The sequence below is a fragment of the Neolamprologus multifasciatus genome, chromosome 3, assembly GCF_963576455.1.
Source record: "Neolamprologus multifasciatus chromosome 3, fNeoMul1.2, whole genome shotgun sequence".
Classification (NCBI taxonomy): domain Eukaryota; kingdom Metazoa; phylum Chordata; class Actinopteri; order Cichliformes; family Cichlidae; genus Neolamprologus; species Neolamprologus multifasciatus.
In genome coordinates, this window is record NC_140441.1 from 36,816,225 (window position 1) to 36,832,896 (window position 16,672).

Below are 16,672 nucleotides of genomic sequence, written 5' to 3' on the forward strand. Positions count from 1 at the left end.
TGTAACAGTAGTTCATGTTTAGAATAAAAAATCCCAGCTGACTGATTTGATCGGGGCAATAGTGCCTAAAATGTTGCATCATTTTGCTGAGAGATCTTTTACTTTGTGGTAATCTTAGATGAGTAGTGTTATGGACAAAAACCAGCAGGTCATTCAGTGTTCCCTTAGTGCTAATGGGGCGATTGTGGCTCAATAGTTGGGAGTTCGCCTTGTAATCGGAAGGTTGCCGGTTCGAGCCCCGGCTCGGACGGTCTCGGTCGTTGTGTCCTTGGGCAAGACACTTCACCCGTTGCCTTCTGGTGGTGGTCAGAGGGCCCGGTGGCGCCAGTGTCTGGCAGTCTCACCTCTGTCAGTGCGGGGTGGCTGTGGCTACAATGTAGCGACATCTCACTGATTCTGATCCGTCGGCGGTTCCGCGCTTTGTGTTTACGTCTTTGTGCAGAATCCGTGTTCCTGCTCTCATTTACTGTTTTAGCTGTTTGCTTTTATACAGTATTTTCAGCTGGGAACATTTCATTTGTTCAACATCAGCTTGATTTCAGCTGCTAAATCTAAAAAGCACTTTGGCTCAGTAATAACTAAAACATCAGTGTATCCAATGTTTGCACCTAAACATCTCACTGCTTGGCTGGAGCAGGAGAGGCGTCCTTCAACCTGCAAAACAAGAAGCGATGAAACACACTTATCACCTGACCTAAATGATTTTATGATCAACTTATTCATTGCTAACATGTTTAAGAGCTGTTCATTGTTAAAATATCTCTTGTTACATTAAAGTTACTGGTGTTAATGTTCTGTTTCCTGAGTGTTTCCAGCTGTGTTCACTTTATCTGCAAACATTTTATGTGTTACACAAGCACTCAATTCACGCATATAAATCCAGAAAACTGTTCCAGTAATAAAGTAAACACACTGCTGAAAATAAGTGAACAGGATTCTTTTGACACTTAAGGTTTAAAGAAATACAAAAATAAATGTAGCAAGGAAAAATTCAACTGGAAGAGAGCACTGATCTAAGACCAGAGGAATGAGCTCTGTCGGTGCTTGTTCAGTGTTTTCTTTGTTTAGTAAATAAGGAAGGAGTTACTTCTTCATTCCTAGTTCATTCCTTTTGGTGACAAAAAGGAATGAACCACAAATAACAGAGTTATAAATAGCTCATAATGTTTCAGAAATTACGTCATAATAGTGTCTCCAAGTGAAGAATGCAGATAGTTATTGTGTACACAGTTTGTTCATGACTTTTGAACTAGACTCTCCAGTAATAAACCTGCTGTGTTATATTTAGACTCAAATAATATTTAAAGGTGCTGCTTAAATGGCACAAAATGTGCAAAAGTGTGAATCTGAATCTTCTCTGCTGAGCTTTGAAAGACATAAAACTGAGTATCTGAGTGAGTTTTTATGTTCTTACCTCTGAAAGTACGAGGTTTCACTTCCTGTGTGGCGGTAATGTCAGTGTACGAGACAGCAGGGTTCATTTTATCTGCAATACAGAACAGTTCACATGTTACACAACAGCTGGACTCAAATCCACATAAGTGTGTTTCATGAACATAAAACTGTCATCACTGTGTCTGCTCTCTGAACATAACAGTGTTATATTCACAATTGAGTAATCTATATATAAAGTATTTTTGTAGAGTAAGAGATTAAAAAATGTGTCAATGTGAATTGTAGAGTCATGGCTCAGGCTGACGGTAGATAGCTGATAGCTGAATGAATTTGAGGCGACATATAATTCTTAACTTGTTTGATTTAAGGTGCTCACCACCAAAAGATTGTTACAACAATCTGAGGGAGATTAAACCTGGTTACCTGTTTATCTGTGCTCTGAATTGTATCATGCTGCTGATCTTCTTTCGGGTCATTTGAGGTTTTCAGCATTCCTTAGTGTGTTTTTCTTCTTATTACCTGTTGACATCTTGCTTTGATTTTCCGTGAACAATGTAACAGCACCATCCCTCAAATGTGTGCTATGTGCAGATGTTGATTCCAGCTGTTCCTCAGCTTCAAAGAACCTTCATTGTGCTGCAATGTGTGAACTGTAACAAATCAGTATTTTAATGAGTTTAGTAAAAGTGATTGTTTTTCTTATTATTATGTGAGATACGTCATCATCTCAATACAGACTCAAACCAGCAACCTGCAGTTTATAACTCAGCTGATCATGTCCCACCCAAGTTACCCACCCGGGTTTGGCAAAGTAGATCCAGCCCTGCTGAAGCTTTTCAACCACATCTGTGCGCTCAAACCGATGACATATTTAAAGGGTTTTAAACATTTCAAGGCAGGAGCTCAAAAAGATATCAGGGACATTTACAAGATCGACCAGCTGATAAACAATGAATCCAATGACAAAATGATCCATTTGAAATAAAAACAAGAAAAAAAACAGAATAGCTGATCCTCATGTATTTCTTTATTTATGGAAAGATGGAACGTTTGACAGGCTATTTGCACGGAAACACAACAAGCACAGCTGTTACAGTAGATCGACATCCCCCACCTGCAGGAACATCCTGTTTTCTTTATTTGATTCCTGACAAAAGGTTTTTACACTGTACACTCTACATGTGTGTGTACATAAGAATAATAATTTTAATCTGAGGATAAAACGCATGTACTGAGGCTGGAAGAAGCTTCAGTGCTCTCAGAAGACTAAAAACATGACTAAGGTCAACAATGACTCAAATGAGATTAAACAATGCTGCTGTATGTCCACCAGGAGACACTGGACAGTATAGATGTAAAACAAATATGCCAGCAGTTTATCTCAGTTAATGAGAGGAGCAGGCATGTGTTTGGCTCATTCACATAGTGGACATTGAGTTGTTGTGTGGGACATGTAGTCCATGTCTGTTTCTGTAACAGTAGTTCATGTTGAGAATAAAAAATCTCAGTTTACTGATTTGATCGGGGCAGTAGTGCCTAAAATGTTGCATAATTTTGCTGAGAGATCTTTTTCTTTGTGGTAATCTTAGATGAGTAGTTTTATGGACAAAAACCACCAGGTCATTCAGTGTTCTCTTAGTGCTAATGTGTCAGAGATGTTGGTGTTCAGCGAGCTCTTTAGAAAGACTCATTCTTTCACAAGACAGAAAGAAAAGGCAGACTACCTGGTGGTTTTTTACGAAGGTCACAGAGTCAGCTGCAACATCTCCCTCTGCGTATCTGTACATCTCTGAACTACTGGGAAACGCTGGCAGATGTGACACGATTTTCAGCGCGTGTCACAGAGTGAAAATGGGTCAGCGGTGAGCGGTTCAGGATCTTCAGTGAAATGTTCCCGTGTTTCATGTCGTCCATGAACAGCTCCGTCCTCCTGAAGTATGAGGCCATCTTCATGACGGGGACCTCCTGCCTGTCCCTGTACAGGTGAACGTACTCCACTCGGCTCAGCCGGTCCGACGGGTCGGGCTTCAGGTCGGGTTTGGACCACTCCACCGTCAGACCCTGGACATCAAACAAGGGCTCCAGGTGACACGGCAGGATGACATCATCACAGATGCCAGAAAACTGAATGAGTATCTCTGAGCAGCTACAGATTAATCTGAGATGAAACACGTGCACATTCATCTTAGTCAGCAGTTTCTGAAGCTTTTAGCTCTGCTTGAATGTGTGAGGGGATTTTCTTGGTTTCTTCAGATTCAATACTTGAAGTCCTTTATAATACATAAATATATATTTTCTAAAGATAAACCTAATTTTCTTTCTTTCAAAAAAGAAATTTAGTTATTTTTGTGCTTTCATGACTTTTGTATGTTTTAAATGTTGCTATTAAGTTGGAAAGAATAAGGTATCTATCACAGATAGCTGTAAATTCCTTAGATATCAGGACACAAAGACACAACACATTTTCAGATAATCATCGTTTTTTAATGGTTGATGTTTATTGACATTAAGCCTCCATGTGAAGTAGCGTGACATAAGCAGCATGGAAGGTGATAGGAAGACAGCATCTGCAGACGGTTCAAGTTTCTTTTAAGTATCCTTTATTTTCTGGCGTCGCCTTCCAACAATTATTTCACAAAACATAAGAACCTCCCAGTCAAAATCTCACCTGCTTTATATAAAATTCTGCTCACACCTGGATCTCATTAACCTCCACCATTGGAAAAACAGGGTAGATTAAATAACACAGCCTAGTCCAAAGAAACAGAAATAAAATAATTTTTCCACTTAACAAACTCATTCACCCAACTAAACAGTTTGAAAAGTCAATCTCTTCACTTACAGACTTATGAGGTTATTTTAAATGAAATAAACAATTTTACACAAAAGAAACACCCCTAAATTTGGTTACACCCAATTGACATGATCAGTGACATCATATCCTATAAAATCAGGAAGTACTGGGGCGGCCATTCCCACATACCCGTTTCACACATAGGACCTGTCCAGAGGAACACACAATGGTAAGTATAACCAAACTACATACACAAATGAAAGATTCAAATCAATTAATGACGAAGTGACATTTAGCTTTAAGTACATTTGCACAGATGAAATGAATATAACCAATGCTACTACAAACAGACCCGGGATAGTATGTAGAGCCAAGGCTACATGTGCTGTGTTTACATTAAAGCATTATGATAAACTATAAGATAACAGAACACAGAATAACAACATACACAAGTGACAAATGGCAAATGACTTCTCTCCTAGCCACTTTGTCACATTCCCCCCCCCTTAAGTCCGTTACTCTTCATAGGAACGGGAAAGGAAGTCTGCCACAACATTCTTTTTCCCTGCTCTATACTGAATCTTAAAACAATATGGCTGCAGTGAAAGATACCACCTCGTGATTCTTGCGTTGGTGTCTCTCATTCTGCTCATCCACTGCAAAGCTCGATGATCGGTTTCAAGCACAAATTCACCTCCCAGTAGATAGTATTTCAGAGTGTCCAAAGCCCATTTTATTGCCAAAGCTTCTTTTTCAATTGTGGAATACTTCATTTCTCTGGGGAAGAGCTTACGGCTTATGTACTGCACAGGTCTTTGGTCCTCTCCATCACCTTGCAGCAACACAGCTCCCAGCCCAACTCCTGAAGCATCAGTCTGTACAATAAATGGGCACGTAAAGTCCGGACACTGCAACACAGGCTCATTACACAAACAGTTTTTCAAATCCATGAATGCAGCCTCACACTCTGGAGTCCATTTAATTTTGTTGGGGCATGATTTGCGAGTTAAATCACTAAGAATAGCTGATCTGGTAGAGAAATTGGGGATGAAACGACGATACCAGCCAGCTAAACCCAGGAAGGATCTCAACTTTTTCTTTGTAGTGGGAGGAGGACAAGAGGCAAGGTTCTCGACCTTACTCACCTGAGGGCGGATGACCCCACCCCCAATGACGTATCCCAGGTACTCCACCTCGGTCTGTGCAATGTGACACTTTCCAGGGTTGATGACTAGTCCAGCTGTTCTGATGCGTTGCAGGACATCAGCCAGATGTTTCACATGGTCCTCCCATGTCTCGCTGAATACCACAATGTCGTCAATATACGCTGCTGCATAGCCATCAGCTCCTTTCAGAACCAAGTCCACCAGCCTCTGGAACGTGGCTGGAGCTCCATGTAGTCCGAAAGGCATAGTTCTGAAACGATAAAGTCCGCTGGGAACCCTGAATGTAGTTAAATCCCTTGAGGACTCTGTTAGGGGGACTTGCCAATAACCTTTACAAAGGTCGAGTGTTGTGAGGTACTTAGCATTACCCAAGCGCTCAATCAATTCATCCACTCTTGGCATAGGATATGCATCAAAAACAGAGACAGCATTACGTTTTGAGAAGTCAACACAAAATCTCTGTCTTGCATCATTTTTCTTGGGGACGAGTACCACAGGGCTACACCACTCACCTCTAGATGGCTCTATAATCCCCGTTGCAAGCATTTCTTCCACCTCCTGTTTCAATGCTGGCATTAGCTTTGCTGGAACTCTGGAGGTGGTATCCCTGATGGGTGGTTGATTTGGACAACGCAGGCGTATGTCATGCTGAATAAGATGGGTGTAGCCTGGCTTTGTGCTGAAAAGCTCCTGTGGCATTATGGCCGCGAGCTCCTCCTGCAGTTCTGGTGATAGATGGCTCAAATCCGGAAATAGCTCTTCTTCAGTACTGGTGGGAAAGAATTGCTCTTGAGGCTCTTCTTCCTGCAGTACAACACGAGCCCACAACTGAAGTGATTGCTCTGGCTTCTCAATCCACTCCCTCAACATGTTGACATGAAACACCTGGTGTTTTTTACGACGATCTGGCATATTGAGCTCATAAGTGACAGGGCCAACCCTCCTGTTTATCACAAATGGCCCCTGCCATTTGGCTAAGAGACTGCTTTCAGTGGTTGGCAAAAGCAGCAACACTTTTTGTCCTTCTTTAAAGGCCCTCCTGCGAGCAGTCTTATCATAGTTCTGTTTTTGACGTTGCTGGGCACTTACTAGGTGAAAATGAGCCAGTTCCTGAAACTGTTCAAGCTTGTCCCTCAATTTCAACACATAAGAGAGGGAAGAGCACTGTTTTTCAGGGCTAGCTTCCTCCCAAGCTTCCCTAAGTACATCCAGTGGCCCTCTGACATTATGGCCATACAAGAGCTGAAATGGAGAAAATCCAGTTGATGCTTGTGGTACCTCTCTATAGGCGAAAAGCAAAAATGGAAGCCATTGGTCCCAGTCTTTTCCTGATTCTCTTACGAACCTCCTCAGCATTGATTTCAGGGTTTTATTAAACCTCTCAACAAGTCCATCAGTTTGTGGATGATAAGGGCTCGTTTTGATTCCGGTAATTCCCAGAAGTTTGTAGACTTCCTTCAACAGGTTGGAAGTGAAGTTTGAGCCTTGGTCTGTCAAGATTTCTTTGGGAATACCCACCCTTGAAAACATCTGTATCAGACAATTAGCTATTTGGCGGGCTTTGACCCTTCTCAATGGGAACGCTTCAGGATACCTTGTTGCATAATCACAGATCACTAGAATGTACCTATGCCCTGAACTACTTCTCTCCAATGGGCCAACAATATCCATGGCAACACGAGAAAAGGGGATGTCTATCACAGGCATAGGAATGAGTGGGGCTCTGTCACCTTTCCTACTCGGGGCTGTCAACTGACACTGTGGACATGATTTGCAAAATTGGACAGTGTCTGAAAATTGCTGTGGCCAAAAAAAAACGAGTTACCATTCTGGAAAAGGTTTTAAGATGTCCTAAATGGCCTGCCCAAGGAACTGAATGAGCCAACTGCAAGACTACAGGCCTTAAGCCTTTGGGAACAACCAACTGGTCACCAACTTTGCTGCGACGATATAGTCGTTCGTTCTTAACAATGAATACTTCCCGTACTCTGTCTGTAATCTGTGCTGATTCTCGGGTGCTCTTAGCAAACAGGGGTGCTAAAGAGGGGTCCTCCCTTTGGAGTTGGACAAGATTGCTCGGGACAACCAAGAGCTCATCAATCTCTGGTTCAGGAAGCGACTCAGCAATTTCTGTCCCCCTCACTTTTTCCTGTCTTCTCTGCATTTTACTTTTCTTTATATGCGGCCTACTGAGTCTGTCAATATCTGGAATTTCACTATCTGCATAGGGCAACTCACGCAAACCTAACTCAGAATGAGAAGCTTTATTACCAGACCTAGTGACTACTAGCAGACCTTCACATGGAACATGCAGATTCTTCTCTTCTCTGTCCTTCTCTGTCTTTGCTAATAACTCCCTAAGAATTGGCATGTCCCGGCCCAACACAATCTGGTAGGGAAGTTTATCAATTACTCCAACTGTAAGTACATACTCCTTTTCATTAACTTGAAGGCAAACGTTGGCAATAGGATAATCAACATTATCACCGTGAACACACCAGACTTTAACTTTACCACAAAATGTGGTGTCGCTAGGGAGACAATCTTGTCTGACAAGTGTGCGGCTACTGCCTGAATCCAAGAGGGCAACACACGGTTTTCCCTCAATGAAAACACAGATAGTGTGCTCCTGATCACTGGAGGGTATGAGAGACTCAGTTTCTTCCTCTAGCAAGTCAAAACATTGTGGTGAAAGACACATGTAAGTCTTACTGACTTGCTGACCTGGGCAATCTGCCTTAAAGTGACCTGCTTGACCACAGGCATGACACACCAACGGGCCTCTCTGTCTTACTTCTCTAGCACGGCTACTGCTAGTCATTGGGAAACTTTGTTTAGGGCTTTTAGCTCTGTACCCATTCCCACCCCCTGACTTACCCACAAATACAGGGGCTGAACTGGGTTTTCCTAACATGTACCCTTTTTGTGATCGTCGGGCTGCAAGAAAAGCCTCTGCCATCTCTGCAGCTTCTTTTGAAGTGGTGGGGTTGCGCTCTTTCACCCAGGTCCTCAGCTCTGGGTTAAGAACTCTGAGAAACTGCTCCATCACTATGACATCTCCTATTTGGTCCTTTGTCTTCTCCTTTGGAAACATCCACTTTTCATATAGGTCTTTAAGGTGCGTTCGCAGCTCTTTGGGTGTCTCATCGTCCTTCACCGTCATGTTGCGGAACCTGATTCGGTAAGTCTCAGCGCTTATTTCAAATTTTTCAAGAACGGCAGTTTTTACTTTATCATAGTCCATTGTCTCTTCAGTGTCCATAGCAACATATGCCGCACGTGCTTTACCACTAAGAAGTGGAGCCAGATGCAGTGCCCATTCTTCTTGTGGCCACTGACATCCTGTTGCAATCCTCTCAAAAGTGGTTAAATAATGTTCAATATCTTCATCCTCACCATAGGGCTGCATCTTCGGGCCTTTCCAGCCGCTTACTCTGCCCAGATTGGATGACTGTGGTGCTGTGGAAGACTCAGGGTGATTTCCTCTCTGTTGAACAGGTTGCTGCACCTTTTGCCGCACTGAGGGGCTCAGAGGCGTGCCGGAATCATCTACTGCACCTTCCAACAGCATCTGATGCTCCCGGCGCTCCGACTGGACCTCCTGTTGCAGTTGGCTGAACTGGTGTTGCATTCTACGCCACCGTTCATCCTGGCGTTGTCTGTCCTGGTCCCATTTTGCCTCACGGTCAGCATGCTGTTGCATCAGGCCTTTTAATAAAGTTGAGAGCTCTGAGAGACTTTGTACTTCCGTGCTGTGCTCACCCGTAGTTTCTGGCAGGTGGCCATCATCTTGGGCCTCCTCTGGGGAAAAATCTGTTGGCCCTTGAGGTTTCCTTGACTTGGTTGATTTCTGCATTGTTATCACCTATTGGCCTGGAGCCACTGCTGCCACCATTTGTGAAGTAGCGTGACATAAGCAGCATGGAAGGTGATAGGAAGACAGCATCTGCAGACGGTTCAAGTTTCTTTTAAGTATCCTTTATTTTCTGGCGTCGCCTTCCAACAATTATTTCACAAAACATAAGAACCTCCCAGTCAAAATCTCACCTGCTTTATATAAAATTCTGCTCACACCTGGATCTCATTAACCTCCACCATTGGAAAAACAGGGTAGATTAAATAACACAGCCTAGTCCAAAGAAACAGAAATAAAATAATTTTTCCACTTAACAAACTCATTCACCCAACTAAACAGTTTGAAAAGTCAATCTCTTCACTTACAGACTTATGAGGTTATTTTAAATGAAATAAACAATTTTACACAAAAGAAACACCCCTAAATTTGGTTACACCCAATTGACATGATCAGTGACATCATATCCTATAAAATCAGGAAGTACTGGGGCGGCCATTCCCACATACCCGTTTCACACATAGGACCTGTCCAGAGGAACACACAATGGTAAGTATAACCAAACTACATACACAAATGAAAGATTCAAATCAATTAATGACGAAGTGACATTTAGCTTTAAGTACATTTGCACAGATGAAATGAATATAACCAATGCTACTACAAACAGACCCGGGATAGTATGTAGAGCCAAGGCTACATGTGCTGTGTTTACATTAAAGCATTATGATAAACTATAAGATAACAGAACACAGAATAACAACATACACAAGTGACAAATGGCAAATGACTTCTCTCCTAGCCACTTTGTCACACTCCATAAAAGTACTAAACTTGACAGAAAGAGATTGCTCATCATGAATGCAGAAGTTACCTGTCATCACCTTCAGTGACACACAGTAGTGGCTCTACTGAATCTGGCAATCTGGCAATCTGGTCCAAAGTTTAACTAAGATCATTATTTACCTTCAACAGGAGTCCTGACGATGAAAGCCGAGCACAGGATTAAAGTCCAGAGTGAAAAAGGGTAAAAAGAGTCCTCAAAGTGCGATTTGTAGACACACATGATGAGAACAAGCTCAGTCGGTGCCTGAGAGAAGCAAATCTGCTTCTTCTTCCTCTGTACAGCTGCAGTCAGGTCTGCCTCCTACTTGCTGAATGAACGATGCAGCCCCTCCTTACCGCCCATCTGGTGAACATCCAGGCTGTGAATGGGGAGGTTTCAATCACAGTGTTCACGCCGTAAATCCTTTACATGTCACAGTCTGACTCTCCCTCATTTTATAACTGGAGCGGCTTTTAATTAGTCTCGTGTTTCTAAAAACATGTTTAGTTGTGTTTGATTTTTATTTGGGATTAAAAGAATCTTCAGTTTCTTACTGATTGAATAATTAGAAACCTTCAGATATTTCAGTATAAAGGAATGTTCAGGGCCAGCTGTAGACACGATAACTGGCGCCTGATATCCGTCATGGCCACCTCGTAGCTCAGGGCCTGCAAAACAAGCTTCGCCCCACAAGACTTAACTGGATAGATAGATGCACATTCTCATATAAAACTCTGTGAAGTGCCAGGAGGCTTACTCTCCTTTGGGAAGCCTCCCACAGCTCCAGGCTAGATCCAAGCTAAATTTGAGCTTAAATTTATGAAATTAAATTCTTACTGTTCCATTTGAACTGATATATGAGTCACATTATGACTGAGAGAGATGAGCGTAAAACACTGAGTTCATTATTTTCTCAGTTCAGTTCAGTTCATTTATATAGCATCAAATCACAACAACAGTTGCCTGAAGGTGCTAAACATTATCAGCTAAAGATCTTAAAATAATGAGTCATGTGGAATAAAAACCCATGTGAAACAAGAAACTATTCTTCCCAGACTGTCTCACCCAAGCATTAATCCTCCCTCTCACATTTTCTCATCCATTATTCTGTAATGTTGCCTAAAGTTTAGTAAAATTATAATGCATGAGAAAAACAGGAGTAGTGTCACTCTTGTGAGCAATCATATTTTACTGTAAGTCTTATTAGTAATATGAGTGTTTTCCCCATAGAGGCTGTGAGGGAAGCAGAGAGGGTCCTGACTCACAGACTGTCTTTAAACTGCATGCAAAGCGAGGAAAACTAGCTCGCCACAGAACGAGAAACTGTACTGGACATGTAAATACCAAAAAACAATGGTTCTGCTTCAAATGGTGTAAAGAAGCACGTGTGAGACCAATGATTTTAAAATAGATATTCACTGACAGTAGAGAATTGAATATGAGTACATAAACACACACACACACACAGGACAGCTGGACAAAACATTTGCTTTATTTGACCCACAGTCACTGTATTCATATAAAAATAACTTTATTTAAATCCATCTGAGAATAAACTTTATATAAAATCTTCAAAACTGAACATTCCCAGTATCCATCTGTACACAACAGAACAGATGCACAAAGAACACAAAGACACACAACTTTAATTCAGTGCAGCAGCAGTGGCTCTTTCAGTTGTGAAACACATAAGACAACAGTGGTAATGAAGTATGACCAGTTTGATGAGGCGTGCAACATTTTTAATTAGAACTGGAACATTTGTACAAAGTTTCTACACAAAAGCAAAAGACAATGAAAGTCAAGCCTTAACGACAAATGAGCTGAAATAAATGTAAGGTGCAGTTAATAAAGTGCTAAAGCAGGGAACGAAAAACACAAATTAAAATAAGCAAAAATAATAAAAGGCAGATAAAAGCCTTTTTTTGTAAATATTCACCTACCCAGCAAACATTTTGATGTTGAATAACTTGTTTTTTGTTTGTGTTTTTTATCCTGGTTAGAAAAAAATGTTCCAAACTTAAATTTGAACTAAGTTGTAGACATTACAGACATCATCTTGATCTACTCTTTAACATCGCCAAGATCAGGGGAGTCAAACATAAGGCCCAGGGTCCAGAATAGGCCCAGCAAAGACTCCATTCTGACCTGTTCCAGTTGGCTGTATGTGGCCCTCGATCTAAAATGCACATCCGTGGCCTGGATGTTGTTGCTTTCTACGATAAGAAATTTTGTGTCCTAAAATTGTGTTCTACTCTTTCTTAATCGATTACAACAAAAAATATACAAAAAATTGGTCCAATGAAGCCTAAACCATGAATTGAACACACAAACTTCTGAGCCTGTTTCTGATGCTACTGTTGACTGACTGATTGACAATACTTGTGACAGCCTGACATGTTTAAAAAATTCGTTGACTGAAACAATCGTACTATGGTCAGTTTTGACCTGAGAGAGGCTCTCAGGATGTTTGCTGGGTATGTTTGAGCTTATAATGCAGAGAGCAGGTACATGGAGCTACATTGTGACTCTTAATACAAAATAACCGCTATAAACTATAAAAGCAGCAATAAACAACAACCAGCACAAACAACATTTTGGTGCCCTGCCTGCAGGCGTTTGGTGTTCAGGGAGTGGTTATAAGATTAGTCAGTGAAGGATCTGTCGGAGGTCATCAGTTAAAGAGGAATGAAGTAACAGCTAGGCATTTGTCTCTCAGTCATCGTTAATTTTGAAAGAAAATTTTGATGTAGTTTTAGTCATTTTGAGTAAGCAGCTAAAACGTTTGAGTCTAAAGTTGACTGTCTAACATATAAAGTGCTGCTTGTGTGAGAGTTGCCCCACACGGTTCACAAAGCGTCTGCTTTTCCTTGGCATCAACGTGTCCACATGTCTGCTCTACTCTTCTATAAGCGCTGATATTTTGTTGCATTTTCATGAGAAACAAGGAGAATGGGAGCTAGCCGTGTCGTTTAAACAGAGGTAGATCAAATGTACATGACAAAATTATTGGTTAACAAAATTATCACTGATAACTGAAACAAAAATTTAAATCAGAATCTGTTTGTATCTTCATTTTGTAACTTAAAATGAAAAAATATAGACACTTCTAGTTTTTCTTACATAAACTGGAGCTCTGTATCAGCTTAAGAAATGCATTGACTCTGTTGTAGAGATCTGCCCACCAGCTAATTTCAAGCTAAATTTGATAAATTAGTTTAAAAACAAAGTCTTGTGTGAAAATCAGTTACATGATGTCATCCAGGACAGCCTTTGTAAGTAAACACTTTCTCGATAACCGACCTGTTTTGATTCAGACTTGTATTAAACTGATTTGGTAAACATGAAGAAAAAAAAGTCCTGAATGTGGTTTCCAAACTTTATGGTTACATCAAATCCTGTTGATGTTTTTACAATCTTCTGCATCTCCAAGATCCACACTGATAGAAAAATCTTTTTCCAACACACTGAGCTGGAAATGTCCAATAAAACTTTCTAAATAAAGCAGCAAATCAATATCAGGGAAGACTTCTTCTTTAATTTGTCCATCACTAGTAGCTTTTAGGATGAATTACTTTGTCCTTAACCAGTAAGGTGTAAAACTTTAATAAGTTAGAATTTTAAGTCTTCAAGTTAATACAAATCGATAAAAATAAATATGATCTTCATCCTTCTACATGTTGAGCAGAGGAGGTTTTCTTCAGTCTTGCATTAAAGGGTATCCAAGACTAGGAAGTCCGTAAATCCTTAAATGTTCTTTTTCTTTGAAAATGAGCTCCATAAATAAAATCCACTGCCCTTATTATGACCTCAGTGCTGCTTGGCCCGAGTGTCTCCCTGTGGCTGCTGGTTTAAATTTCCAACCTGACTGTGAAGATCCAGGAAAAAAATCTCAAATGGTCTCAGCTCCATTAACACCAACGTTAGCAAGGCCCCTGGAATAGTTATACTTGGCTTTGGGTCGTTTTGCCTTCTGAAAGCTTCTGTTGAAAGAAATTGAATAATGAGTCAGTCTAACAGGAAACAACAACATGTTTGTGTTTTATTTGTTTCTTACTTACATTTAATTTCTGATGAAGGAAGCAAGAGAAATATGCAGAAAAAGCGACGACAACCAGAACCGACATGAAGGTGATGACAACGGCGACCACAGAGACCCTGGATCGACCTGCTGACGTAGACGAGAAATAAACAAGGTTACCACAAATGGACAAAAAATTTCACCCAAACACAAGTGACACAGAGAAAATTTTGACTTCTCACCTTTTGCTGGAGTCGTGTCCTGAGGATCTGGAGTTTGGAAGTGCAGTGGCATCTCCGTCGTGGAGGTTTTAGCAAAATTTGGATCTAAAAAGACCATAAACACTAGAGTTATAATAAGCTGACAAAATGAGACTGAAAGTTTGGAAAGGAGTTAAAATAATACACAAAGCATGATTCCAAGTCTGAAAGTTCAGTTTGGATTGAACAAATCTTCTGACCGACTACAAGTTCAACGATTGCAGACTTGACTCCGCTCTGCAGCTTGGGGATGAAACATCTGTATCTGCCATTGTCTTCCTCCGACACGTTGAGGATCTTCAGTGAAATGTTCCCGTGTTTCATGTCGTCCATGAACAGCTCCGTCCTCCTGAAGTACGAGGCCATCTTCATGTCGGGGACCTCCTGCCTGTCCCTGTACAGGTGAACGTACTCCACTCGGCTCAGCCGGTCCGACGGGTCGGGCTTCAGGTCGGGTTTGGACCACTCCACCGTCAGACCCTGGACATTGAACATGGGCTCCAGGTGACACGGCAGGATGACATCATCACCCGGAGCGGCAATGATTGGAAGATTTGAACCGATCACCAGAACCTCACCTGGAAATATGGAAAATTAAACCTCCCGAATTCCCACAGACCCCTGTGGAGTTACACCGTGAAGACCTGGAGATCATTAACACCCCAATGAGTCTTTGTGCTGTTACCGCAGAAGTGTTTCTGGGACCAAATTAAATGAAACAACTACTCCTCAGCATATTTGGTAAAAAGAACTGTTTAATCCTTCAGTTTAAATGAAGTAGTGACATATCTGTGAAGGTTTTCAGTCGTCCAGATTATCGTAGTCTCAAGCCCTCTAGTTAAAGGCTGCCAGAATTATTTTTCCCGTTTTATGTTCGTGCAGATGCTTTAGCTCTTATTTGAAACACCTGGAACATCCTGGTCACACTGTGGCACTTAGGCTCTTAATAAAACATGTTGGTAGGGTGGCTCAGCGACTCACAGGGCCACCTCGAAGCTGAAATACCTGCGACTTCCTGTCAGTATTTAGACCTGGAGAAGACCAGTCCTACTGTCTTCAACTCAAGCGTTTATGTAAGGAACGTTTGGATTCGGGGTATAAACAAAGTCATGTCCTTTTTGTTATGTAACATGCAATTTGGTTTTTTTTAAATATATGATATATTTTTTTAGAAAGAGTGAATGCTGATTTCGGTTGGACTGAAATATCTCATCGTCTTGGTTGGATTACCATCTAATATTTATGTCCCACCCCCAAGGATGAACTGTTGCCTGTAACTTTGTAATGAGATTAAATGTGTCAGGCTCAGCTTGTGTCTTTAATAAAGAGAAATGCTTTGTTGCCTTATAAACAGTAAATGTTTTAATTTGTCAGATTTCATTAATGTATCACTTTCATTGGATTACACTTGGATTGAGCTTTATTTAAATGTTCATTATGGCTGAGTAAGTTGTCAGTCATCCATGTTCACACATTGGACAGAGAGGACAGATGGTTTGAAAGAGGAGTGAAAGAAGCCATCTATGTCCACTGTGAGCGACCATCTTTGAACAGAGGCGGTGGCTTATGACACCAACTGTCTGCCATCTATAATCCAGTTTTGAGTTCCCTCCCCAGACGCCTTAACGCCCACTCAAATCTTGCATTAGTCGATTTCAATGGGTCACATGATAGGATGTGGCAAGGTCTCACAGCGGTTTCACCTGAAACATCTGGTGATAATGACCCACACTCTTTTTCACATCTTGGCTCATGTGATGAGGCACATGATAAATAGTGGGTCAACAACCCTCTTAAGGGAAAACTCCCACTATGGCTTAAAAAACCTGGTACTCTTGAGACAGCTTCATGAAACGTAAAGAAAGAAAGTTTTTTACTTTTTTTTTACGTTTCTTTGTTGTTTTCTGAGCTTATTTTTCATTTATTTATTCCCCTTTTGAGCTCTTTTGGTATAAAATATAAGGTAAAATTTACATTATGTATCTTAGCAATTAGGTGTAAAGAATAAATGCTCAAAAACTTAAAGGATTTGAAGACTTTTGACATTAGAATGATTTTTATCCTTAGTAAAACTATTTTGTTTTTATAAATATATGAAATCCCTCCGTTTAATTCTATAGGGAGGGATAAACAACATATTCATTATACATTGCTTAGTTTTAAATCTGCCTTTTGCCTTTAGAGAAGGCTCTTCACAAGAATTCAAATTCTGATCAATAAAACTATATTTTCCTTTTTTTAAGGTTACCTGCTTACATTAAGCAAACCCTAATTACTTAATGTAAGTTCCCTTTTCACGGTGAGTATAGAAACTGTACAGATATACACTTCTGTAATAGCAGGCACAAACATTCACG

General features: G+C 40.9%; 1 protein-coding gene across 6 annotated transcripts in view; it reads right to left on the reverse strand.

Moving 5' to 3' along the window:
- Positions 1-11,754: 11,754 nt before the first annotated feature.
- Positions 11,755-16,672, reverse strand: part of LOC146522951 (myelin-oligodendrocyte glycoprotein-like) — a 29,349-nt gene continuing 24,431 nt past the window's right edge. For 2 of the 6 annotated variants that reach the window (XM_085142258.1, XM_085142247.1), the window contains exon 7: positions 11,755-13,898. Coding sequence is in view for 4 of the 6 variants with exons in the window: in XM_085142212.1 (XP_084998338.1) it covers positions 13,979-14,017; positions 14,096-14,205; positions 14,298-14,381; positions 14,516-14,893 (611 nt within the window). In the remaining 2 variants the exon portion in view is untranslated. Of the gene's footprint in view, positions 14,018-14,095; positions 14,206-14,297; positions 14,382-14,515; positions 14,894-16,672 lie in introns of all 6 variants that reach the window. The other 4 variants (XM_085142212.1, XM_085142213.1, XM_085142286.1 and 1 more) reach the window with 4 other exon arrangements.